The sequence below is a fragment of the Crocodylus siamensis genome, chromosome 12 (assembly GCF_052110815.1).
Source record: "Crocodylus siamensis isolate JL-2025a chromosome 12, ASM5211081v1, whole genome shotgun sequence".
NCBI lineage: Eukaryota > Metazoa > Chordata > Crocodylia > Crocodylidae > Crocodylus > Crocodylus siamensis.
In genome coordinates this window covers 22327107-22352008 of record NC_143406.1, presented here as the reverse complement: position 1 = coordinate 22352008, position 24902 = coordinate 22327107, and the positions used below count along the sequence as shown (strand labels likewise).

The 24902-nt window shown below is 47.9% G+C and overlaps 1 protein-coding gene across 1 annotated transcript in view; it reads left to right on the top strand.

Annotated features, from left to right (window-relative positions):
- The first annotated feature begins 4886 nt into the window (after positions 1–4886).
- TRAP1 (TNF receptor associated protein 1) overlaps positions 4887–24902 on the top strand; it is a 51823-nt gene continuing 31807 nt past the window's right edge. The window contains exons 1-4 of the mRNA XM_090024565.1: positions 4887–5130; positions 7660–7827; positions 9830–9912; positions 11291–11431. Coding sequence (XP_089880691.1) covers positions 5034–5130; positions 7660–7827; positions 9830–9912; positions 11291–11431 — 489 coding nt within the window. The 5' untranslated portion in view covers positions 4887–5033. The remainder of the gene's footprint in view (positions 5131–7659; positions 7828–9829; positions 9913–11290; positions 11432–24902) is intronic.

The window sequence follows — 24902 nt, the reverse complement described above, 5'->3', positions numbered from 1 at the left end:
CCAAAGGTAATGAACATCAAATGCTTCAGAGGAAGGTGCAAAATACCCATAATGGATAATCAAACAATAGCATGCTCATGGGAGAAACAACTTCCTACTCCCTAGCAGTTAGTGGTTGGCTTATATTCTGAAGTGCATGTGTTTATGCCTCTAGTAAATATAAAATACAGCTAATGTACCTGTAAATTATATTTTTATTATTCATATAAATGTTTTGGCCATGATTTGTAACGCTTACAGTTAGCGAACCAGATTCTCAAATGCACTAAGCACACAGCAGCCCCTTTGATTCATCATTGGCAGGCAGTCTCCATGAGGAGAAGAAGCAGTAGGTACTAAAACTAAGGAGGAAGCTACCTGATCCCACATCAGTATGGGAACAGCCATGTTGCCCTTTGCCCTGGCAGGGCCTACCTTGACTACAATCTACAGATATGCAAGTAAGCCTTATGACCTTTTAGGACCACTGATTAAATCAGAAGGAAGATAAATGACAGTGACTTCCTACTCACCACCCACTTTCGGCCCCCAAACAGGACATCACTGATGATCCTGAAACTCATGCTAAGCTTGGGCCTACTCACAAAAGTTAAAATACAGAATACTGATGTTAACTGCATATTGCAAGAAGGAATAGTGAAGTATCTTTTCCAGCTTATCTTGCTATATTTAGGATGATTTCAGGATCATCCTGATCATCAGGATTTTTAGGATCTTGCTATATTTAGGATGATTTCAGGCAGACTCTTTTCCAGCTTATTTTGCTATATTTAGGATGATTTCAGGCAGACTCTTAGTTGTCTGGTGTGTAACCAGATGAACTGTCTATTCTTGATTAATTACTATGGTAAATATATCTTTTGCAACTAACTCATGTTCATGTGCAGGAAGAGGCATTCTCCATATATGATGGATGCCTCCTCCTGATTTAGTATGTTTTTCCTGGCTGTTAATCAGTTTCTTAATACGTTCCAAACTGGATAACCTCTTGTTACTGAAGAAGGTAACTCATTCAAATTAGAAATTTCTGATAACCAGTAATGAGCAGGTTTTTCCTTTCAATTACTGCTTGGGACTCTCTCTTGATTTACACAACTAAAAGAACGCTTTGAAGATGCTAAACTAAGGGTATAAAAGGGCAGTAAAACAGCAACCAGCGCACACTTCAAGAGTGAGAAATCTCTCTGACACCAGTTGCTGATGCGCCCAACTTACTCGAGAAGTTGAAGAGAAACAGACCGCCTCTTCATCGCCTGTTTGGTGAGAAATCATCACTGTATAGCTAATTACTGGACTTTGGTTTGGGATCATTTGACTTGATTTTAAATACTTGTAGTAAATAAAGCCTTTCTGTCACTCATCATCGTGTCAATCCCTGGGCTAGTCTGGAATCCTAGGTTTTTATTTGCTAACAGTCACTGAGTATGTGTGGAACCAGACTTTATAATATAGAATCATAGAAAATTAGGGTTGGAAGGGACCTTGGGAGGTCACCTAGTCCAACCCCCTGCTCAAAGCAGAACCATCCCCAACTAGATCATCCCAGCCAAAGCTTTGTCTAGTGGCTGGATCTTAAAAACCTCCAAGGATGGAGATTCCAGAACCTCTCTGGGTAACCAGTTCCACTGTTTAACTACCCTCCTAGTGAGCAAGTTCTTCCTAATATCTAACTTTAACTTCCCTTGCTGCAACTTGAGACTATTGCTCCTTGTTCTGTCATCTGCCACCACTGAGAACAGTATAGCTCCATCCTCTCTTGAACCCCTTTTCAGCCCCAAAGGCTGCTATCAAATCCCCTCTCAGTCTTCTCTTCTCTAGACTAAATAAGCCCAGTTCCCTCAGCCTCTCCTCCCAAGTCATGTGCTCCCACCCCCACACCATTTTCATTGCCCTCCGCTGGACTCTGTCCAGTTTGTCCACATCCTTTCTGTAGCGGGGGACCCAAAACTGAACACAGTACTCCAGATGTGGCTGAATAAAGAGGAATAATCACTTCTCTTGACCTACTGGCAACACACCTACCAATGCAGCCCAGTATACTGTTAGCCTTCCTCACAACAATGACACACTACTGGCTCATATGCAGCTTATTGTCCACTGTAGCCCCCAGGTCCTATTCTGCAGACCTACTGCCCAGCCAGTCAACCCCCACCCTGTACTGGTGCTTGGGACTGTTCTATCCTAAGTCCAGGACTTTGCACTTGTCCTTGTTGAACCTCATGAGATTCATTTTTGGTCCAATCCTTCAATTTGTCTAGGTCACTGAATCCTAATGCTGCCCTCCAGGATATCTACTACTCCCCCCAGCTTGGTGTCATCTGCAAACTTGCTGAGGGTGTACTCTATGCCATCTTCCAGGCCATTGATGAAGACATTGGCCCCAGGACCAACTGCTGGGGCACTCAAATTGATACCAGCTGCCAATTAGACATTGAGCCATTGATTACTACCCTCTGAGCCCAACAATCCAGCCAGTTTTTTGTCCACCTTACAGTCCATTCATCCAACCTGTACTTTCTTAGCTTGAGACTTCTTCCCCTTTAACATGCTTTGTTTAGTGCAGGATGGGTTAATATAGCTGACAGTACAGGGCATCCTTAGAAATGAATGGAGCAGTTCACACTGAGCCATTGTTTTAGGCCAGGGGTGGGCAAAATACAGCTCACGGGCCAGACTCGGCCCGCAAGGCCATTCTATCCAGCCCGCAGGGCCCCTAAAAAAATTTTGAAAATTAATATTTTTCTACCCTTGGTCCCTGAAAAAAATAACAGGAACCAAGGGCAGTAGGACCCAGGGGAAGCCCAGCAGGCTCCAACAACAGTAGGGCCCTGCCCAGTGGGAAGCTCAGGTAAGTGGGTGGGGGAGAGGAAGTCCTTCACAAGGAAGGGGCGTGGGGGGGAAGCAGCCCCTCCCAACCACACCCAGTACCCCCTGCTGCAGCTGCTTGCAGCCTTTGTGGGGCTGGCTGTGCCCGCTCCAGACAGCCCCGTGTGGGCTGTGAACACCTGCAGCGCGGGGCACTGGGTGTGGGGCAGGGGAGGGGCCGCTCCCCCCCATACTCAGCTTTTCCCTGGGCTCCTTCCCTGCGCAAAGAAAAGTGGCCCCTCACCTGCCCCATAGCTGGCACTCTGTGCTGCAGGTGCTCGCAGCCTGCACAGTGCTGTCCAGAGCAGGCACAGGCAGCCCCAGGCGGGCTGCAAGTGGCTGCAGTGTGGGGTGTTGGGCATGGGGTGGGGAAGGGCTGCTTTCTTCCCCCCCGCACTCAGCACTGCCTTGTAACCTGGCCCCACTGCTAGGCTGGCAGTGGGGCGTGTTACAAGCTTGTGCTGAGCATGGGGAAAAGTGACCCCATGGCCAGTGGCCTGCTTGCAGCCTGCCTGGGGCTACCTGTGCCTGCTCTGGACAGCCCCGCACAGGCTGTGAATGCCTGCAATGCGGGGTACTGGCCATGGGGCAGGTGAGGGACCACTTTTCCCCCTGCTTAGCACCAGCTTCTTCCCTGCTGGCAGGCAGGGGGTCAGGTCTGTGCACTTGCCCCTGCCTGTACCACGGGGCTGGGGGGTGCTGGGTGTGAGCGGGCGGGGAGCCAGTGGGAGCACGGGGCCCGCACTGGTGGTCCAGGGCCAGTGCCGGTGCGGCCCAGACCAGGGCAGCAGGAGTCTGGGGTCCCAGCCGCCAGGGGCTCTGTGGAGCCGGGCCAGCTCCCTCCTCCCTGCTGGTGCAGCCCAGCCCAGCTCCGCAGACCCTTGCCAGCCTGTGCCCCACTTTGGGCCCCACCGGTGCTGGTCCTGGGACATTGGTCCCAAGACATTGGGATGTTGGTCCTAAGATGGTGACCAGGAGGTGGGGCATCTATCAAAGGGTGGGGTACCTGTCAAGGGGCGGGGCTACCCACGTGGCCCTCGATAACCTGCCAAAACTGGGTAAGCGGCCCTCCTCTCAAAATAATTGCCTGCCCCTGTTTTAGGGTCTCTGCAGATGCTGGCAGACATCGGTACATCAGTGACACCCACATTTTCTTTTTCAAAGTTTTCTTTACAGATGCAGCAGAAACAAAAAGCATGCTACAGGAAGATGAAATTCAGGCTTGGGAGGGGACTGATTCCTAAGCAGCTCTGGGTTGGCAGCATACCAGTTAATTCAAGCCTTCCCTCTTAACCTGGCTTTCGACATGCAATTTCCACAGGCGCTAACAAACACAGAAACTACATTCCACAGTAAAACAGGCCGCAGGCAGTGGGTAAGCGGCAAGGCCTGAAACACTCAACTGCCATTTCATGCTGCGCGTGTGCCTGAGCAGAGCCTTTCATTGTGTGCATGGGTAGGTGCACATATGCACACACACCTGGGTGAGCAGGTGAGTATGTTGAAGGCCCGTTCTGCATGTGCTGGTGCCCAGGCACATGGGAGGCTGGGTGTGGGTATGGGCCCAGCACAGTGACACTTCAGAGGCCAGCTGGATGTCCACACTGGCAGAGGCTGCTCCCACAGGGTGCAGGTGTGCTGGTGAACAGAGGCCCCTTGCTTGGCACATGCATGCTTGGTGGATGGCAGGTGGAGACTGTCTGTGCAGCTACCTGCTGTTTTGAAGGATTGATCTCTGCATGCTCAATCCATACGATTTAGAACTGATTTGGCCGACTTGACCTTGAACACGAAATATATTGATTTAAAAAAAAAAAGAGCGCCCGCCCGCGGGGAGCCCGGAGCCGGCAGGAGAGGCCACAGGGTACACGCGGGCAGGGGGCGGGGCCGCAGGGCGCACAGCGCCTCCCGCCCAGCCGTACTCATGCGCGGCGCTCACTTTCCCGCGCGCCTGCAGGTGGAGGCGTGGCCAGCGCGCATATGCAGCGCGTCACGGCCCTTCACGCACTGCGCGCCCCGGGTGCATCATGGGGCGCGAGGGGAGCCGGGGCAGCTGCTGTCCTTGCGACTCAGAGTGACGCCTCGCGGCTGCCATCGCGCGCTCCTTGGGCGCTGTGACGCCATCAGCGCGCGCCGCCCTGAGTGCGGGCGAAGTCGGGACTGGCGGCATGGCTGGGGAGCTGCTGCTGCTGCTGCTGCGGGGGGGCCGCCTCTGGGCCCTGCTGCGGGCGGGGCGCGCCCCAGCGGCTCGAGCGCCGGCGGCAGGTGAAGGCGAGAGGGGAGGGCGCGGGTGCAGCTGCCGCGGTCCCCCTCGGGCCCGGGCTTACGCGGGAGCTGTCCCGAGCACATCCGGGCCCCGCTGCCCCCAGCCGGGGCGGGCGGCGCCTCCAGTCGCGGGCGCCTGCAGCGTCCCTCACCGGCCGTTCCGCGACCTGTCCCCTGCTTGTCCCTGTGCTGCTGCCGGGTCCCACGCGGCTGCTCCCTGCGAGGGCGGAGCAGGTGGAGCCGCTGCGGGGGAAGCGGTCGGACGCGCAGCTCGGAACCATCCGACTTTTAAAAGCGGGAGATGGGGACGAGCGGTGGGGCAGGCTCCGGCCTGGCAGGCGAGGAGGGAGGCTGCTTCGAGCGCGCCTGCCGGCCCCGCCGTCCCGTTGCAGGGCCGAGGCCGGCCGCTGTGCAGTGCTGCTCGGCCGGGGGCTGCTGGCTCTGCAGCCCAGCTTGCTCCCAGAGCCACGGGTGGTTTCTCGTTGGAGGTCATTGTGGGCAGAAGCAGCGGTCCTGGGAGAAGTTTGCTGCCCCTTTGGCTCCACAGTTGCACATCCTCATTGATGGTTTCTTCTATTTTCAACTTTAATTTTTGCCTGCTTCTCATAAACTGGCAAAAACTAAGAGATGCTAGGTTCCTTCAAGTTCAGCAGCTTGTAGCTCCATTTGTAACAAAAATTTAAAACATTTGAAAGTAGAGTCAATTAGTAAATTTGTAATTATTGTCTGAATAAACTATACTTTTAAATCTAATAAATATACCAAACATGATAATTTTATGAGGAAACCAAGTTATGCGTAATACATCTTATGTTCTTAAAATAACAAAGTTAGTTTAGATCTGTAAACCATGCTAAGAAAATAAGTATTGCATATGTTTCAGTTTTCCCCAAAATTTCCATTTTTCCATGGTTTAAAAAAATTCTGGAGATTTTGCATCTCTAGCACTAACTGCTACTGCTTTTGCTTTAGAGGAGGGGTGCTCTGTCCACATGCCAGATTTAGCCCTTGGAACCATGTTATCTGGTCTGACAGGTTCCCCACAAGTCCAGAAACTTGGTGGCAGGGGAACGGTACCAGTTAATTGTCACTCCTTTGCTGGCATGTTTCTGGACCTGTGGGGAGCCCAGTGAGTCAGGGCAGCAAGTGATCTGGCTGAAGCAGTATAGGCCCAGTCCCAGTGCTGACCCTGTGAGGCATCTGACCTGTAGACCAGCCTTGTACCATTTGTCCAGCCCACAGGGCCAAAAGGCTGAGCGCCACTGTTTTAATGCAACTGCCTTATCAAACCCAGAGCAACTGACTTGTTCTTCAATTAATGAGACTACCTGTGAATTTCAAGAGCTGAGGGAAATGCTCCCTCCTTGGATCCCCCTGCATTGCATATCCTTAACAGCCCCAGCTTTCCTCTGTGGCTCCTGATTTATCACATATCTAGATGCTGCTGCTTTGTAGACTGTCACTGTGGTTTCCCCCTTAGGGGGAACGTGGAAGAGATGTGGTGCAGAAAATCTTAGTACAAAGGAGGTCAATGTCAGCAGACTCAAGTTCTTAGATTATTGCAGTGCATGTGGCTGCAGTGTTTCTGACAGTTCAGCTTATGTACTGGAAAGTCCCTTATGATCTGTTAGCAGCCATATCCCAGGAGGAGGCTGGATGTCTAGGTTTGGGTGATGTGGTCTGCATCCCACTCAGATGTTTTCCAGATGGTGTCTTCAAATGTCATTTGGGCTGCAGAGCTTGTTGGGGTGGAAATATGGGGAAGGTGGGGAATGGGGATGGAGCCTCAAGTGATTGGGGAGTGGCCGTTCCCAATACAGAATGGCTGTCAACTCTTTCCTTTATCTGTACCAGCCTGGGCTGTGTTCCTGTCAGAGTATATGAACTAAGTACGTCAAGACCAAAGCAGCACTTGAATGGGCACCTCATAGTGTTTGTTGGTCACTCAGAAAGCTGGCTTGCTTTCAGTCTGTACTGTACGTGATATCCCAGAGTGATGGATATCCCTGACCCAACTGATAAGAGGCGCATGTGCTGGTCACTCTAGAACCTGGGTCCAGTAATGCCTCCTGCTTCTCTGACTATTAATTAAATGCAGAATCTTTTTTTCACACTTAAAGGGTGACTTCAGCTGCAATAAATTAACTTAAATGTTTAAACATGAAGGCTAAATTGGGAATTTATTTTAGGTAAGGAATGGGCAGGATTAAAGGGTAGTTACAGAGAGCAGTGGTTTGGAATGAATCAATGTGCTGATCAGTGAGCTCTAGTAGGTGGCTCTGGGTAGGCCCTGTGGGATATTATTTTGCCATGACAAAAGGTTTGTTCTTAGCTTGATTTAAAATCCTGGTGAAGTTGTGGTAATTTACTTTTTCACCAGAGTTAATGTTGTCTTAAGTTCACCCTGTAACTTGTGAAATACAGCAAAGTGCTTTCTCCTCTTCAGAACTATCACTCAGGTCAGATGTAAGCCTTCCTGTCACTTGTATTTGTCATTTACACTAACACCTCTTGAATTGTATTTTCCAGGGAGAGGGACCACCTTTTTGCAGAGAGCAACACTCAATTTTCCGAGGCCCCGACACAACCTGTCTGCCCTCACTGTTCTCGCTGGGCGGAATTATAGCACACAGGCTGCTGAGGACAAAGATGAAGAGTCCTTGCACACCATCATCAGCAATACAGAGAATGTGAAAGGTTAGCATGGGCAGGGGTATCTTTATAGGGAAGTTTTGTGTAGTCTGGGCAGAGCAGATGCAATGAAAACTGTCCTCTGTGTGTTCTGCATGGGAGGGTGAGTGCTCTGTGGGAGCCTGGAGCAGTCACCCAGGGGCAACCCCTACCTCTGAAGGAGAGATGCAGGTGTCTGTCATCTCTTCATCTGGTGACAGATTGATTTGCACCCCCAATAGCTATAAAAAGGATAAGTAGCATGTTTGCTTGACACGTCTAACTGGTTTCAGAACTGAAGAATGTTACAGTCAGGATGGTCTTTGGGGCAGACCATTTATTTGTTCCTTTTCAAGATTTAGGTGAAATAAGCTATTGTTGATGTGGTCCTGATAAAGGCTTGAGGTTCCATGGCCAAGGTCTTCAGGTGTCCTAACAAAAAATAAAATCACCCAAACTAACACAAGGGGTCTTCCAGTTACACAGTTACTTACAGAGTGAAAAACATGAGGAAGAACACATTCAGGCTTCTGCATTTTTTGTTTTCCCACATAATATGAGAACCTGTTGGGGAGCAAAGCCTCTCAGGAATGATATGTGCATATCTTCAGTTTCACAGTGGCAGGAACTTGAAGTATGATGTGCTGGGTAGACTGTGTGTACATGGGCACACACATATGTCTATGGGTTCCAGAATGGCTTCATGTTTTACACTTGCTGTTAAAAAAAAAAAAAAAAAAAGTGGACTGTGCAAGACCAGCTCACTTCTCTTGATGATGGAGATCACATTGGAATGATTGTGTTATGCCTGTTAAGAGCTTTAAGAGTTGACTGTTGTGTCTGTGTCCAAGGAGAGTTGTCTTAAAGCAAAGTGAGTTGTTTGAGCACTATATAGCACCTTAGCTTGCCTTAACTTGGCATTTCACGGTCTTTTGTGTGCTGTTTGTATTTGTGAGGATACAGGACTACAACACTCTTAATGGACTCAGTCATCAATGTCTATCACTTTGTTGTCTGGGCTCTGATGCATGTGATGGGAGACAAATCTGTTGCTGGAAGGGCCTAAGTCAGGCCTTAAGAGGTCCAAAGAGAACCTCCTGGTGGAAGCATTGTTCTTGAAATGCCTTATCTCCTTCCTTTTGCTATAGCCATTCTGGTGGGTTAGTACAAGAATAGCTGCATGTGCAGCCCCTATCTAAGAGCTGCATAATGCTTTGGTTACTTTGGATCAAACTCATCTGGTCCTCCTGGCTGGATGAATGGTATGGGACCAGGCTAGATTGGGCCTATGGCCACCCTGACCCCAGCCTCCTGGATCCAGCATATTCCCTAGTTGGTCCACAACCCATGTGACATGTGGCTCACATCCTGGAGTGGGTCAACTGTGAGACCCAGGAATATCACTGGGGACTGGATAAGAGAGCTTTGCAGGCCATAACTTTGACACACCAGCTCTATGCCCCAGTTTTGACGCTAGGAGTGTAGCATGCTTGTGAAAGTCCTTGGGTTGTGTTGTGTGCAGATAGTTCCTTTGTGCTCTGGGAACTTTCTTTGCTCTGACTTGGTACAGCACTGAGGACTCCTGTCTGGTAGGGCAAAGGGCAATAAAATTTAGAGGGAGAAGGTACAGGGGATGAGCCATAAAGAAAGCTGTGGCACTTGGGGATTAGATGGCTCCAGGGCTTGGGTGTGGGACATTGCTTTTCATGGCTAGATTGCTGTTTCAGCTCTAGCTCTAGCACAGACAGGCAGGGATCAAGCATGGTATCACACATCATCTGCTGACTACTCTGCAGTTTGTGTGCAGTGATTCAGGTCTAAGCCTGGAGGTAGGATGCTCACTTAGCGGACACTTATCTCCCATTTGGAAACATTTGGCACCTTTGTTGTAGCCTGAGCCAAAGCCATGGCTGCCCATATCCCTGTGCAGAGAGAGGCCCTGGGAGGGTGAAGTGTACTGGGAGGGGCTGTGTCCTTTATGATGGAACTGCAGTGAAATACCCTGGGATGTGTTTGTGATTAATTCTAGGTGCAGCCTCCAAACATGAGTTCCAGGCTGAGACAAAGAAGCTGTTGGACATTGTTGCTCGTTCCTTGTACTCTGAGAAAGAGGTAGGGCACATGTTAATCATTCGGAAGCTGGTGAATTTCCCATTTGTGACGGTTCATTTGTGTGACTTTTGTGGCAGCATCAGACACCGTCCTTGCAGTGGGAATGCATGCTTGGGATTTGCTGGAAAGCCAGTCTGAGCAAGTGACCAGCTTTCACTGAAGCCTTTTAGAATGCATTTCTAATTTCATGTGTAAATACAGGCAGATGACTGTGGGTCTATTCTGGCTGGGGCAACTGTCTGTTCTAGCAACAAATTTTAGACAAGCCAACTTACACAGCATCAAAAGAGAAAAAGAGTTGGTTGCTTGCTGCATTCTCTCTTGAGTTCCAGCATGATGGAGTTAAAGCAGCCAAGACCTGTGGAGCCCTAGTAATAGTGTGTGGAGGACCTCCCCCTTTTTATTACCAGTCATTTTTCTCCTCTTGTTTTTAATGCAGCATTTTAAACATGGTGATTGTTAGAAGGCAGTTTTACCTTTCCTGGGAGAAGTATGTCTTCGCACTGCAGTGGTTGGGGAGGCGGTGTTCCTCTTTCTTGATAGGGGCCTACCTATGCCTCCATTCCCGGCCACTGATGAAGTGTGTAAGTGGGCCCACTGGTTCCATTGGAAATGTGCTATGGAATTCCGGAATCAACATCACTTAGAATGCTGTAGACCAGGGGTTTTCATCCTTTTTAAAGAAGTATACCCCTTCTGGTGGTGGCAGCCAGATGTGGAGCGGGGGCGGAAGGGTGTGCACGTGGCTACCTCCACCACCCACACCACTGTGCCCTGCTTTCCCATGGCTGGTCGCACATGGGGCTCTGCAGGCTGCTGACAGGCCTCACACCCAGCCAATCATGCACCATCCATCAGCAGCCCATGGAGCTGCATGTGCAACTGGTTGTGGGAAAGTGGTGTGCGGGGCAGTGGGCAGCAGCATGGGGTGGTGGATGGCAGTGGCAGCCTCTGAGTGCAAGTTCCTTCCCCCACCCATCTGTAACCCATGTCCAGCTGGCTGGTGCTTGTGTGGCTCGCAGAGGGGTGCCGCTGCCCTTGCCCCCCAGCCTTGATTCTGGGAGGTGGCTGTGTGGGGTGGTGGGTGGCAGCACTCTGACCCCTCCTGCCCATGCATGCTCCCTAGGACCTTTCCATGTACCCCTAGAAGTACCCACATCCCCATTTGACAACCCCTGCTGTAGACTGTTCTCTGCACAGGCACTCTTGACTAATATTACTGAACTATGATGCTCTTTACAACTGTAGCATTGAATCTGTGTGCTTGTTAGGGCATGAGAACCTCTGGTCTGACAGCTCATCCCAAATGGGGCAGGCAGTTGTTGGGGTTTATGATGGCTAGATGGAGTCTGCAGCCTGTGACCATGTTGTTTCCCAGGTATTCATCCGAGAGCTGATCTCAAATGGCAATGATGCTCTGGAAAAACTTCGTTATAAGCTGATGTCTGAAGGGAAGGCCTTGCCAGATATGGAGATTCACCTGCAAACAGATGGTGGAAAGGGAATCATCACCATTCAGGTACCTCTCTCCCTTTGGGAACAGGATATCACCTCTCTTCCTCCTACTTGATTCAGTGTTGTTCTAGTAGAATTTAACTAGAAGCTGATAGGTGTCAGTCTCTATAGCCAGCCTGTGTGGTTGGCCCCTTCACAGTTGATTTTCTGCATGATTGGTCTGTGCTTGGGTATGACACTGGATTGTGAAGCTGTAACCCTGAAATTTGATGAAGGTGTCATGGATTCCCCCAGGGGAGCACTTGCTCACAACCCCTAGCCTTATCTTGTCTGTCTGAGTAGCTTCCCCCAACAAGCCAACCCAGGTGCAGCCTCTAGAGTGGGGAAGCCCTGGTTCCTTCCAGCTCTCGAGACCTTGGCTGTTTGTCCCTCTTCTTCCCTGGCTATCCATGGCCATGTCTTGGAGAACTCTCTTCAGGTTTGGCTCCCAATGGACTTCACCACTTCAAAGGGAAGTCCCAAGCAGCAAAAGCAGACTGCTTCTCTTCAGTAAAGGGATTTGTGGGGGACAAAAGCCACACAGCCAAAATACTCTGTCTTCTACCCCATCCCCCATGGGTTAAGCAGGCCCTCTGCTCCAGTCCAGTTGGCAGAGATTTGATCACCCCAAAACTAGCTCATCTGTTTTCTCTCCAGTCCATACCACCCCAAACACCTTAAGGTTTTCAACCTGTGGTCCACAGACCCCTGGGGGTCTGCAAACTGTCAGGTTCACAAAAGAGGACTATGAGCCATCAAAAGTATGTGAATACCCACTGTAGCAGGGCACTAAGGTGTGCCTGCTCCTTTAAGGCTGAAGCAGTCTGACTTGGGAGCACTATGGGCTAAGCAGAGCTCCACAGCTGTGGGTTACTGAGGCAACAGCCTAATGGAGGGCCACATGCACCTGCAGGCAGTTAAGTGCCTGTAAGGCAGCAGGGCCCTGTAGATACATAAAGATGAGGATGGAGGTAGCTGGCAGTCTTTCTCTGCCAACTGCCATGGGAAGAAGCTACTGCATGGGGGTGATACCTGAGACCTGGTGCTGCCTACTTGATTACCTAAGTACAGTAAGACTCCAGGAGCTTCTCAAGTACCCTGGGACAGGGGGCATGCTAGCTGAAGGTTGGAAGTTTGTCCTCTTATAGGGACAAAGTGTTATATTTATTGTTAGTGTTTATGTTACAGCTTAGGGGCTTATGCTTGTGTTTGGTTGATCCAGTGGCTTAGGATGAGGCTATAAGAGGAGGTTTGGAGGCCTCATTGGTGCTTGGAGAAAAGGGCACATGATTTGGGCAGAGCCCAGGGATGGATGCATAAAGCCAGGTGCCAGAGAGAGGTGTATCGAGCAGGGCGCTGGAAAGAGAGGTGCCCAAGTGGTATAGAGACACAGGTACTGGAGGGCTCAGCACTAAGGGGGCACATAGAGTTGATAAAAACAGTGTAACATCTGTGAGGCTTGGGACACAATAAGGGAAGGTTGGAGTTGTATAGTACGTCCTGGGTATTAGGGCATTAAGAGGGCAATCTCTCGCATAGATCTTTTTAATTATTTTCATTACAACAAGTCATGGCAGGCGAGGTAAGTGGGCAGACTGCCTAGGACAGGTGGGCGGGCTGATGGAGAGATCTGCTGGGGGGTGGCCCCCTGTCACACCCATACTTATAATTCAAAGGGGTCCGCACCTCCATTCAAAATACTTTAGAGGTCCACAAATGAAAAAAGGTTGAAAGCCACTGTTTAATATAAGTTTAGTTCTTTGGGCTGTTTCATTCTTGTCATGCTTGTTTCCACCTATTCCCTTGACAGCTCCCAAGTGTTACCTCCTTAAGCCCACCTGAAGCATTAGCAAAGCTATTAAAATGAAAATAAATTCTGTGGCAAAGGCCAGATAGTGCTGGCTTCTATCTTTAATCCCTTATTTCCCTCAGTACAAGTTAGTCAAGGAAACTGAGGCATGTGACATTATTGTAGCATGAACATACACAAACCAGAAGTATTACAACAAGACCATAGTCTGTCACAGAAGGGCTGTCAAATTTCTGCCCTGGTGAGGAATCTTCATACTCCAGCCTCTTCCCTGCAACAACCTTTGGCTTTTCTTATTGTGCCTTTTACCTTGTTGAGACCCAAAGCACTCTTCAGAATCTCTGCATGCACCCCACTGAAGTGCATCCTGTGCTGGAAGGGTGGTGGGTGCTGCCATGCATTTTGTGGAGGGAACTAGTCTCAAGTAACACCCTGCTTCTGTTGGGGCCTGAAGTCTCATAAACAGAACTCCCCTCCTAATCAGCTTAGCTGTGGAGGCTGGTGCAGTTAAAGGAGAGTCCTTTCCTTGTTGATTCTCTCCCCCAGCCCCGCCTACTCAGTCAGGGCAAGCTGAGTCCAGCTGACACTCTGTTGCCTTGCTGCCGAGTTATCAGGTAGCTCACTGTAAAACTATTGTACTGTGTGGGATAACTCCAGCATGCAGCTCTATGCAGTCTGCCTCTCCAGTGCTTTTGTTCTCTGCTGCTGGAGTAGAAGTAGCAATTCTGGTTACAGGAGTTCACTGTAGAGAGCTTTCTGTCATTCTCTGTGGGTGATGTGACTCTCCCCATTTTTTTCACATTCCTTGGAAATTAATTTCTGGTGTGGAAAGAGGTGGCTTCTGTGGATTAATTTTATGGCAGTGGAGCTACAGAGGGCGCAGTCTTGTTCTCAAGTCAACTCAGTCCTGAGGTTGCTGTAACTGTTGGGGCACCTTTGATGCTGTAACAACCCTGGTTGAGTTGCTTTGCATCATTGATGAGTCTTCAGACAGTGATGTGGTGGCACCTATCTCTCCAGGTATGTATGGCTGTTGGCTTGCAGGGAGGTCATCTGCCCTTTGACAGGTCTTGTTTCTAGTTCTGTTGGGTATCCACACATCCTCCTCGCTCAGGCAAGCCCAGGTGCGGGTGCCACCTTAGTTGCCAACAGTCTGGCCATGGCACAGACTGTACTGGTTTACACCATACCAGATAGCAGACCAAGAGAGGCCTGACCTGACATTAACTCTAGTCCTGCAGATAGAGAAAGGGATTCTTTCTTTCCTCTTTCATGTCCCTGTGACAAAATATTAAGCAGAATTTGCAGATTCATTGAAATCTGCTGTGGCCTCAGCCTTGTGACCCCTGAGCTGTCAACTATGTGCCTTAGCACCACTGTCACTCCAGCCCCCTGGAGAAAGGGATGCCGAGTAAGGAAAAAAAGGAAGAGCTTACTTTTTTTTTTTCTCATGGAGTTGGACACAAGTTTTTAGGGTAGTGCAAACAATCTCAGACATAGACTTGTAGAGCACTAAAAGGTGGTTGTGCAGAACTGGTGCTCTTACACCCCCCCCCTTAGTTCTAGTTGCTTTTTTTGAGTTGGGACCTTCTTTTTCAAGAAACTTGGCATAAGAAAGTGGAGCCAGGTTATGTGCCTGCTCTTGGGTTCTCTGCTATATCAGAGGAGGGGAAGAGAGGAAATGGAGCTTCCTTCATGGACCAGTATCACTCAAGCTGGAGTTACTTACCATCAGGAGAGAAGTATGCAGGGGAGGAGCAGAGAATAAGGTAGCTGGGCAGTTAAGGGGTTGAGGAACCAGTGACACAGGCAGGTACAGGAGGAGGGAACAGAATGGAAGGGATGGATAGAAGACTCAAGGTAAAGTGTGAAAGGACACAAGGTAATGTTTTTTTGGAAAGGACAGAACTACGTACTGCATTAGTTTCATTTATTGCACTTTTGTGTGACTGTTGCAGTTGCAATAGGGATGTTAAGAGACTGAATGGCTAAAGGGTTGTGACTGGACAATACAATTCAGTAACTTAAGGATTCTCAAACCCTCCAGAACATTAATACAGAGATTGTCTGTGTTATTTCCCAAGTTTCAGGTTTTTGTTGGGTTTTCCTGGCTATAGTATTGATAGCTACACCCAAGGGTGCTAAAGGAACTGACTGACATGATTGCACGACTGGTGGTGAAGTTATTTGAAGACTCGTGGCACATGGGAGAGGTCCCAGAAGACTAGAAAAAAGCCGATGTGGTACCTGTCTTTAAGACAGGGAGAAGGAAGGACCCAAGAAACTACAGGCCAGTCAGTTTGACCTCAATCTCAGGTGAAATTCTGGAGAAAGTCATCAAAGAAAACATCACACATAGGCTAACTCAAGGCAGTGTTCTGAAGGATAGCCGACATGGCTTAGTCATGGGCAGGTTGTGCTGGACCAACCTAATTTCCTTCTATGATCAGGTTACTTGCTACCTGGATAGAGGAAATGAGGTTGATGTCATATACTTGGACTTCAGAAAGGCCTTTGACCTGATCTCCCATGATGTCCTCATGGTCAAATTGGGAAAATGCAGCCTCAACTACTTCACAGTCCAGTGGCTAGGTAACTGGCTCTGTGATGGGACCCAAAGGGTACTGACTGACAGAACTGAGTCATCATGGAAGAATGGGACCAGTGAAGGTGACCCTCAGAAGTCAGTACTTGGACAGTACTCTTCAATGTGTTCATTAACAATTTGGATTCAGGTATTAAAAGAAAGCTGGCAAAGTTCACTGATGACACCAAGCTATGGGGGAGCGTTGTCATGCCTGAAAACAGGCTGACAATGCAGGCCAACCTGGACAGGCTTGTGAAATGGGCAGACTTCAACCCAATGTCATTCAATACAGAGAAATGTAGAAGGCTGCATCCAGGGAGAGAGAACCCACAAAACACCTACAGGCTTGGCAGTGTTCTGCTTGCCAGCACCACAACTGAATGAGACCTGGGTGTCATGATTGACAACAAAATGAACATGAGCCACCAATGCAATGCTGTAGCTGGCAGAGCTAACCAAACGCTGGCATGCATCCACTGAGGCATCTTGAGCAAGGCAAAGGATGTTGTCTTCCTCCTTTACTCAGCCTTGGTGAGATTGCAGCTGAAGTACTGCGTCCAGTTCTGGGCACCGCACTTGAAGAAGGATGTGGAGAAGCTCAAATCCAGAGGAGGGGCACATGCATGATTAGAGGCCTGGAGACCAAGATGTATAAGGGGAGGCTGAAGGACTTGGGATTGTTCAACCTGGAGAAGGGAAGACTCGGGGGGACTTGGTTGTAACCTATAAGTATATTGGAGGCATACATCAGGGTTTGGGAAAGCATCTATTCACCAAGGCCCTCAAGGGGAGGACAAGAAATAATGGGTACAAGCTGATTGAAGTTTGGTTCAGGCTAGGATAAGGAAAAATGTCTTTACAAGCCAAGTGTTTGGAACAGGCTCCCCTGAGAAGTTCTTCAAAAAAGTCTTGATTCCCATCTTGCTGGGATCATTTGATCCTAGCAGTCTTTCCTGTCCACGTGCTGGGAAGCTGGACCCAATGATCTGTTAGGTCCCTTCCAGCCCCTAACAACTAAGAAACTATGAGAGAGCAATTTTTTTTAATGAAGAGTAGATACAACTCATTGCTGTTTCTGCTTTGTCTGTATCTACCCTTTCTGGGATTTGCAGTGGGCATATTAACCTTTGGGCCGTCAGATTCCAGACATGGAACAACTAATTTGGCTTTCATTTGAGTCCTTTCTTCTATTATTGATGAAACTGTCCCACTCTTTGGTAATTGTGTCTTAGTTTAGGCTTGCAAGTAGAGCAATTTTTACCTCAAACCCAATTAGAACTGTTAAGTTCTGTTTTAAATCACTCTCTGGTTGCCTGCCTGTTTCTGGTGTACTGCATGTAATGCTACAGTTTTCAGAGAAGCAGGGGGAGAGAATGTTCTTACTAAGATGTCATGTGCCTTACTCAGTATGCTTGGTACACTTCAGCTCTGACGAAGGCAGTTTTAACCTCTTACGGAATATGGAATTGCATTGGCTCTAAAGAAAAATGAAGTGAACTTCAGCATATGCACCCATGGCAAGCTGGGGCTTTTAGTTCCCCTCTAAAGTACCAGGTTGCAAATAGTGAAATATCAAGTGGGTCTGTCTCTTCACACAGTAGGTGCCAACCTTTGTCCCACAAATTAAGTACCACACCCTTGCTGAGTGCCACTCTAATCCCCTTCCCTTGCCCTATCTGCTGCTGTGCTTTCTCCTCCCTTTCTGATTTTCTGTGTTCCCTGCCCTCTCTACTTCTGTGGTCCTTGCCCTCTCCCTGATCTTCTGAGTGCCACGTACAGGCTGTCCATGCCACTTAGTGGCACCCATACCACAGGTTTACTGCCTCTGTCTTAGCAAATGCTAATTGCTCTGTGCAGACAGAATTCCAGTCAGCAAGAGTGTGAGAAATACCATGCACAACAGGAATATGAGCAAAATGGTAACCTCACATCTTTAATCTATAACATGTACAAGCAAGCCATTTTGGTTGCTTTCCCCATGTCATCTGGGGACATTATGTAACTAGAACTTGGCAAAATCTAGATCTTTTGTAAGCAGTGTTCCCTCTAAGCTGCATGGCATGCACAGTCGCGCTTATACTGTGTTGCCAGGTGCGCCTGTGCAGCCACACAGCTTACAGGGAACACTGCTTGTAAGTGGTTGCAACTCTGCTGACTTTTGTGGACTTAATGTCAGGACTGACTGAATTTTGTCTTGCAAGACTAAGAGTATTAACATGATATCTTAGTTCCTGGATTTTCAACCTGAGATTTTTGGTGATTGTTATGTGTTGGAGGGTGGGGTTGTAACTTCTGCAGTCCAGTGACATCCTCCAAGTACCCTAAAGAGCTCATTGGTAGCACAAACCAACATACACAGCAGGATCTCCTAGCTACACCAAAATTTGTCTGCCCCTTCAGCAATGTGAAGAGAGAGCAGGCTGCACAAGGTGAGATATTCAGAGACCTGAATATTCATCTGCTGAGATTTCATTTACTTACTTGGGATGTGAGAATGGAGTAGCCCATCAGTAACCCAGGAGGTAGCTATGGGTTCTCTTCTGCAGGAGTCTTTAGTCATCAGCCTGTGAGCAAGGCTGCTGGAGCCACTTGATAAGGAGCTGAGGGCTATATAGTCTGTGCTGTTGATACCCAGCTTTACATCTCTCATCTAGAAGGAATGGTTAACAGATGGCTCGGTGTCTATCTGATCTTGGGGGCTCAGAGGAAGACTTGATGACTTCTTTAAATAATACAGGGCTGGGTGTTTTGGAGGAAAGAGTTGGAAGATACTGCAAAACTGAAACTTACAGGTGGGTGAGGTTGAGAGACTTCTGTTTGGATGTAGTAAAATTGATGAAAAGAAATACTGCATTTTCTTGCATGACACATGTGTCTGAATAATAAGATGCACACCTTGTTTGTGGAAGGTGAAATGAAGAAACAGAGATCCTTCCTTGAAAATATCAGAAAGTATTTTGCAGAGAAAACACAGGCAGCTTCATTAAGGGAACAGCAAAAAACCTGTGGCTGCTCTATCAATTCCTCCCCCTCCCGCAGAGCTGAAGGATGTGGGAGATGCTGCTGGCTGCCTGCCTGGCCTGAAAGGCCAAGCAGTTTGACTCCAGCAAGATTGGCTCTCAGCTGACTCAATAGGTGGCTGCTGACTGAGTTAAACTACCCAGCCCCTCTTGAGCTGAATGGGCAACCAGAAATTTCTTTCATATCAGCTGAGGGCCTTATCCTGCTGGAACCAAACTGCCTGGCCCCTCTTCTTGAGGCTGGTAGACAGCGAGCAGCACCTGCTGAGTCAGCTGAGAGCCCACCCACCTCAGTAGGAGGGGCTTGGGCTATTTGGCTCCAGCAGGTCCTGCTGGCTTCCCACCTGGTTTCGAGAAGAGGGGCCATGCAATTTCGCTCTCATATCTGTTCAGGTCCAATTCAGCTGGAACTGAACTGCTCAGCTCTTGTCTCCAGCTGCTGTTTGCCCACCTGACACAAGAAGGGGATAAACAACTTGGCTTCTTCATGATTAGTTTCTCTGTTCCCTACATTTCCTCACATTAGATAGCCAGTTTCCAGTGGTTAATTTTTTTGGGAAAGCTGTGCATCATATATGATCAAATTGGTTGTTTTTGCACAATATGAACATAGGCTGGAATTCATTCATTACCACAGGATGTGTTTGAAGCCAAGATCGTAGCAAGTCAGAGATTCTTAATTAGTAAACCAGTTGGGCTGTATCCTTTGGTCTCCTGAATTCTTCGTAAAAGTGACAGTACCTTCACAGGGGCAGGTTATTGCACGTTTGCCTACTTCATGGTTTTGTACACCTCCCTGCACAGTATCTTATGTTGGTCACAGCAGGAGATGGGATGCTGGACAGGATGGCTCCTGAATCTGATCTGCTGTGGTACTTCTTGTGTGTGTGCGTGCGTGCGTGTGTGTAAAATAGATGTTCTAAAATCCACACTACCTTATCTGACCCAACTGAGAGTACTGGTTTTAGTGCTTCATTTACCCATGCCAGACAGCTTCACTTAGTTGGCAGCCACAAACATAAGATTGGTGTAATCCTATGGTATCTAGGCCACTTTAGAATTGGCTTGCACTTGCAGCGTGAATTGTATTCAAGAAGCTCGGTATGCATACAAGAATGTTACAGAGTCCTGCTAAAATGGTTCACTACCATTTGTTCATGCTCTATATTAAGAATTTTGTGGTCCTTAGTACCATGGAGAAGCATAGCACTTCATGCTATTAACCCTAAGATACCCCAGGCCAGCCCTCAAGTGTTATTCAATGCAGAGGTCTCCACATGCAATTTCCTAGCTTCTACTCAAGCGGGGGCTAAGGATGGGTAGGAGTGTGTAGTGCAGGGGTGCCAAAAATATGTATAGCCCCTGGTGCTGCTCCCCCAGGGTATGAAATTGGACATGTGCACTGGTATCTACTCTGGGCCAGTGCTGGGCACATGCTGTTTGCAGCTATGCTCAGGGCTGGTCCCAGGTGTACACAGTCCATGGCTGCACTTGGGACTGGTCCTGGGTGCATGCTTCACAGAGCTGCACTCAGTCCTTGGGCTAGATTGGGCCCACCCTGGCTCAGCACTACTTATTCAGCTTGCTGGGCCTAATTAATTTGGCACTGTGGTGTAGTGTAATTCTGAAATTTCTGAGCATCTAACAGGGATGTATTAGTAATTTTGATAGCACTTAAAGATTTTTGAGAGAGGATTTCCTTAGCCTGTTATAATCCTAGTAAGGGACAGATCTGCAAAACAAGAGACTTCACTAACCACTAGCCCTGAACATCTTTGAAAGGACATTCCATTTCCTCTGAACCCTAGGGATGCCACTCCATGTGGGTGAGTTAATGCACCCCCTGCTGAGTTGTATGTTAATAGCTTCTGTAATTAATCTTCAGCCAGTGAAATATTGGAGCTGTATGCTACACCTGAGTGGTGGGGAGTGTAGTAAACCAAATCTTATTTCTTCCTGCATTGCATTTGTTTTTCTCTGCTACAGAGTTGCAAAAAGCAGTAAACTATATAAACTCTGTTTCTGGTTTCCCTTGAGTTTTGTAACTCAACAGGAAACAAACTGGCATTTTCTTTAGAAAAGGTGTAACTCAGCCACCTGATGGAACCTACTAGTTTTGAGGCCAACACTGCTTTTCCTGTGGGTTTTAGAGGGACTCTTTAATTGGATTTGTGATGGAAACTAAATTGCATTTTGAACTGAGATGACTGCTATTTTGCAATGATATTGGCTGCAACAAAGTAGAAAATTTTTTTTTTTAAATACTGGTACTTTGACTTCTTTGGTCATGCAGTCTGCTCCTAGCTAAGACTCCTAGAGACGCATGTAGGAGTGACAGAGACAAGTGGATGCGATATGGGGGTTAGTGGGTGCTGAGTAAGCTGCTGAGTGAGAAGAATAGACACTTGGCCTGTTTCTCCTTTGAGTTCATTTTCTTAGCCCCAGGTCCCTTGATTCCTGACAGCCTTGTTCATTGTCCTAACCTGTGGAAGGCTTGCTTTGCAGATACAGGACTCTGATGTTGTGGACAGTATGTGAGTGCTTACAATACTACTTGTTGATTAGAGTGCTTGCTAGGCCATCTGGTGAAAAAAGGAGAAAATTGCACCATGAAAGCAAGTTTGTGCTGGTGTGGGAAAGGGTGCACTGGAAGGGATGGGTGAGAGGCAGTTGCATCTTCTTTTTGCTTAGTCTGAGTATTTTCCTGCACTTTGGAACGTTATTTTCCTGGAAATAACTTGCCACCTACATGCACCTTTCCTGTTTCCTTGACAGCTGTACTGTTTGGGGAGTGGTCTGTGCAAGTTGTAAGCAGTGTTTGCTACAGTTGTGATTCATTCTCATCAAACTGGTTTCCAGCAGTTTTTCTTAAACATCTAGCACTAAACCTGGCAGACATTTTATAATAGCAAAGTATATTCATAGTGCAGGGATTTTTGTTTTTAAGGTACTGGAATTTGGGAATGACATGCTATGGTATAAATAGAAGTAGATCATAGAGGAGTTCTGTTCATGGTCTAGCAGGAACAAAACCTGAACCAGATGATGAAAACCTCTCTTAATGGCCTGGGGACAGAGAGCTTGTCAGATTCCTGAGGTTTTGCCATACCATTTCTGTTTTTTCTGGCTTTTCCACCATTTCAGCTATTTAAACCCTACCTGGCATGCAGTTTTCCCAGCCCAAGCTGATAGGCCCTGCCTTTTTTAGACAGATGAAAGGTCTTGCTTTTTGTGACACAGAGCAGAGGATGTGGAGAAGTACCCTACTATTAACTAAGGCCTGACATTAGGTAACTGGAGTTTTCAGGTGAATAAGAACTTTAGTTAACTAATCTGCTGTCTGTTGTGATGAAATCTCTTGTGGAAAGTGTATAGGGAACAAAGTACAAAAGCAGTGACTTAAAGGGGGGAGCTTCAGGTTGAGAAGTCAGAAGGAACCTTATTTGGAACAGGAGATGAACTGGTGGTTTGCACCTCTGTGTTAGCAGCTGCACTTTGGAATATTATTTTCCTGGAAATTATTTTCCAAAACTGGAAATTTTGTCATGTAACCTCAGCAAATATTTGGAGGAGGTGAGGAGGGAAACCTGAAGATGAGACAAAGTAAATGAGCTGTGCTAGGGTTCTTTTTTACTTCACTGATGTCCAAGGACCTCCTGTCATAGCAGCATCCTTGTTATAGATCAGTCCTCAAGGGAATGTAAATTCAAACAAAAATGGCCATGACCTAACAAACCACAGATTTTCCAAAGGCTGGTCTTCAGAGTTCAGCTACATGGTGCATAACAATCAGTCCAGGCCCCCTCTTCCTCCTAGCCCACGCAGTGCACTCCTGATGCCAGTGGCAGCTGCTTCTGTAGAAGCCAATATTACAGTGTTTATGCACTGCTATACCAGTTCTCTGACCCAGATGCTTGGGTGTTATTGGTGCATTTTACTAGAGTTTAAGGGGGCGGCAAGTGGGGAGTGTAGGAGATGGAACAGATTGGAAGGAAGCATATCAGGACTTGAAGGAAGAGGGCCTAATTAACTTCATCCCAGCATACTGAAGGAACTGGCAAAGGAGATCTTGGAACCCGTGACAATAATATTTATAAAGTCACGCAGATGAACAAGGTACCAGAGAACTGGAAAAAGACCAACATAGCACCCATCTATTTAAACACACAGATATGCATGTGCACGCATCTGCATGTGCATATTAATGCACATGAATAAACTCTGGAGCTTATCGCATTGGAGTTCATTGCTCCCGGGTACATGTCTTCCTGTGTGGCCAGGATCACAGCACATCAAGCCAGATTGGAGCAGCCCTGGCTGGCAGGGTGTCTGGAGGTTCAGCCTGCCAGCCCAGGGCTGTTCCCCTGGCTCAATATGCCATAGAGGGGCTGGCTGGGGCACAAAGTTACTTCAGTGCAGAGCTAGCCAGCAGGCAGCTTGAAGCACCCTCATGCCCCAGTCAGCTGGGGCAGTGTCTACCTGTATGCTGCTGCAGAGTTGTTTTTTTGTTTTTTGGGGGGGGGTTTCCTACGCAGCTTACAAGTACTATCCTGTTGCGTAGTAAATTAGTTTACTCCAGCTTAATAGGGGTGCACCTGTAGATGTGGATATTTACTGTGCAGCTAATTAATCTACTGCACAGTGAACATCTCATGTAGATGTGCTGATGCACACACATGCGCCTGGGGAAGTACAGAACAATTCGTGTCACCTCAGCACCTGGGAAGTTATGGGAGCATATCCATTTGCAAGCATTTAAAGGAGGAAAGGCTAATCGTAAGCAGCCAGCATAGATTTACTAAGAATAAATTGTGCCAAACAAAAACAAGATAACTAGTTGGGTGGGTGAAGAGAATGCAATCGATATAGTAATCGCTTCTTGGCCTCTTGAAAGCTCAGATCAAGTGTAATATCTGGACTTCAGCAAGGCTTTTGACAAAGTCCCATGTGACATGGTCATAAATTGAGAAATGTGGACCAGACAAATTACTACAGGGTCAATAGCCAGAAACAAAGTGTAATTATAAGTGGATCCATGTCAGAATGGCAGGAGATTTCAGGAGGAATCCCACAGGGGTCTCTACTGGGTCCAGTAATATAGATTCATAGATATTAGCATTGGAAGGGACCTCAGCAGATGATCGAGTCCAACCCCTGCCCCGGGCAGGAAAGAGTGCTGGGGTTAGATGACCCCAGCCAGATGCTTGTCTAGTCTCCTCTTAAAGACCCCCAAGGTAGGGAAGAGCATCACCTCCCTTAGAAGCCCATTCCAGATTCTGGCAGCCCTCACTGTAAAGTAGTTCTTCCTGGTGTCCAACCTGAATCTGCTGTTTGTCAGTTTGTGGCCATTATTTCTAGTTACTCCAAGGGGTGCCCTCGTAAAAAGAGCGTCTCCTATCCCTTGCTGTCCCCCCTGATGAATTTGTAGGCAGCCACAAGATCACCTCTCAGCCTTTTCTTGCAGAGGTTGAAGAGATTTAGGTCCCTCAATCTATCCTCATAGGACCTTACCTGCAGGCCCCTAACCATACAGGAGGTCCTCCTCTGGACCCTCTCAAGGTTATCCACGTCCTTCTTGAAATATGGTGCCCAAAACTGGATTCGGTACTCCAACTGCAGCCTCACCAATGCTGTATAGAGTAGAAGTATCACCTCCCTGGACCTGTTTCTGATGCACCTGCTAATGCATGATAAAATGCAGTTAGTTTTACTGATCACTTCATCACATTGATGACTTGTGTTCGTCTTGGAGTCAGCTGTGACTCCAAGATCCCTTTCTGCTACAGTACTGCTGAGAGGGTCATCCCCCAGCCTGTAAGTGTGTTAGTGATTCCTTCTCTCTAGGTGCAACACTTTGCACTTGTCTTTGTTGAACTGCATCCTATTCTGTTCTGCCCACTTCTCAAACCTGTCCAGATCCACCTGGATTCATTTCCTGCCCACTAGTGTGTTTACTTTACCCCATAATCTGGTGTCATCTGCGAATTTGGACAGAGTGCTCTCCATGCCCTCATCCAAGTCACTGATGAAGACATTGAACAGCACTGGTCCAAGGACTGAACCCTTAGGAACTCCACTG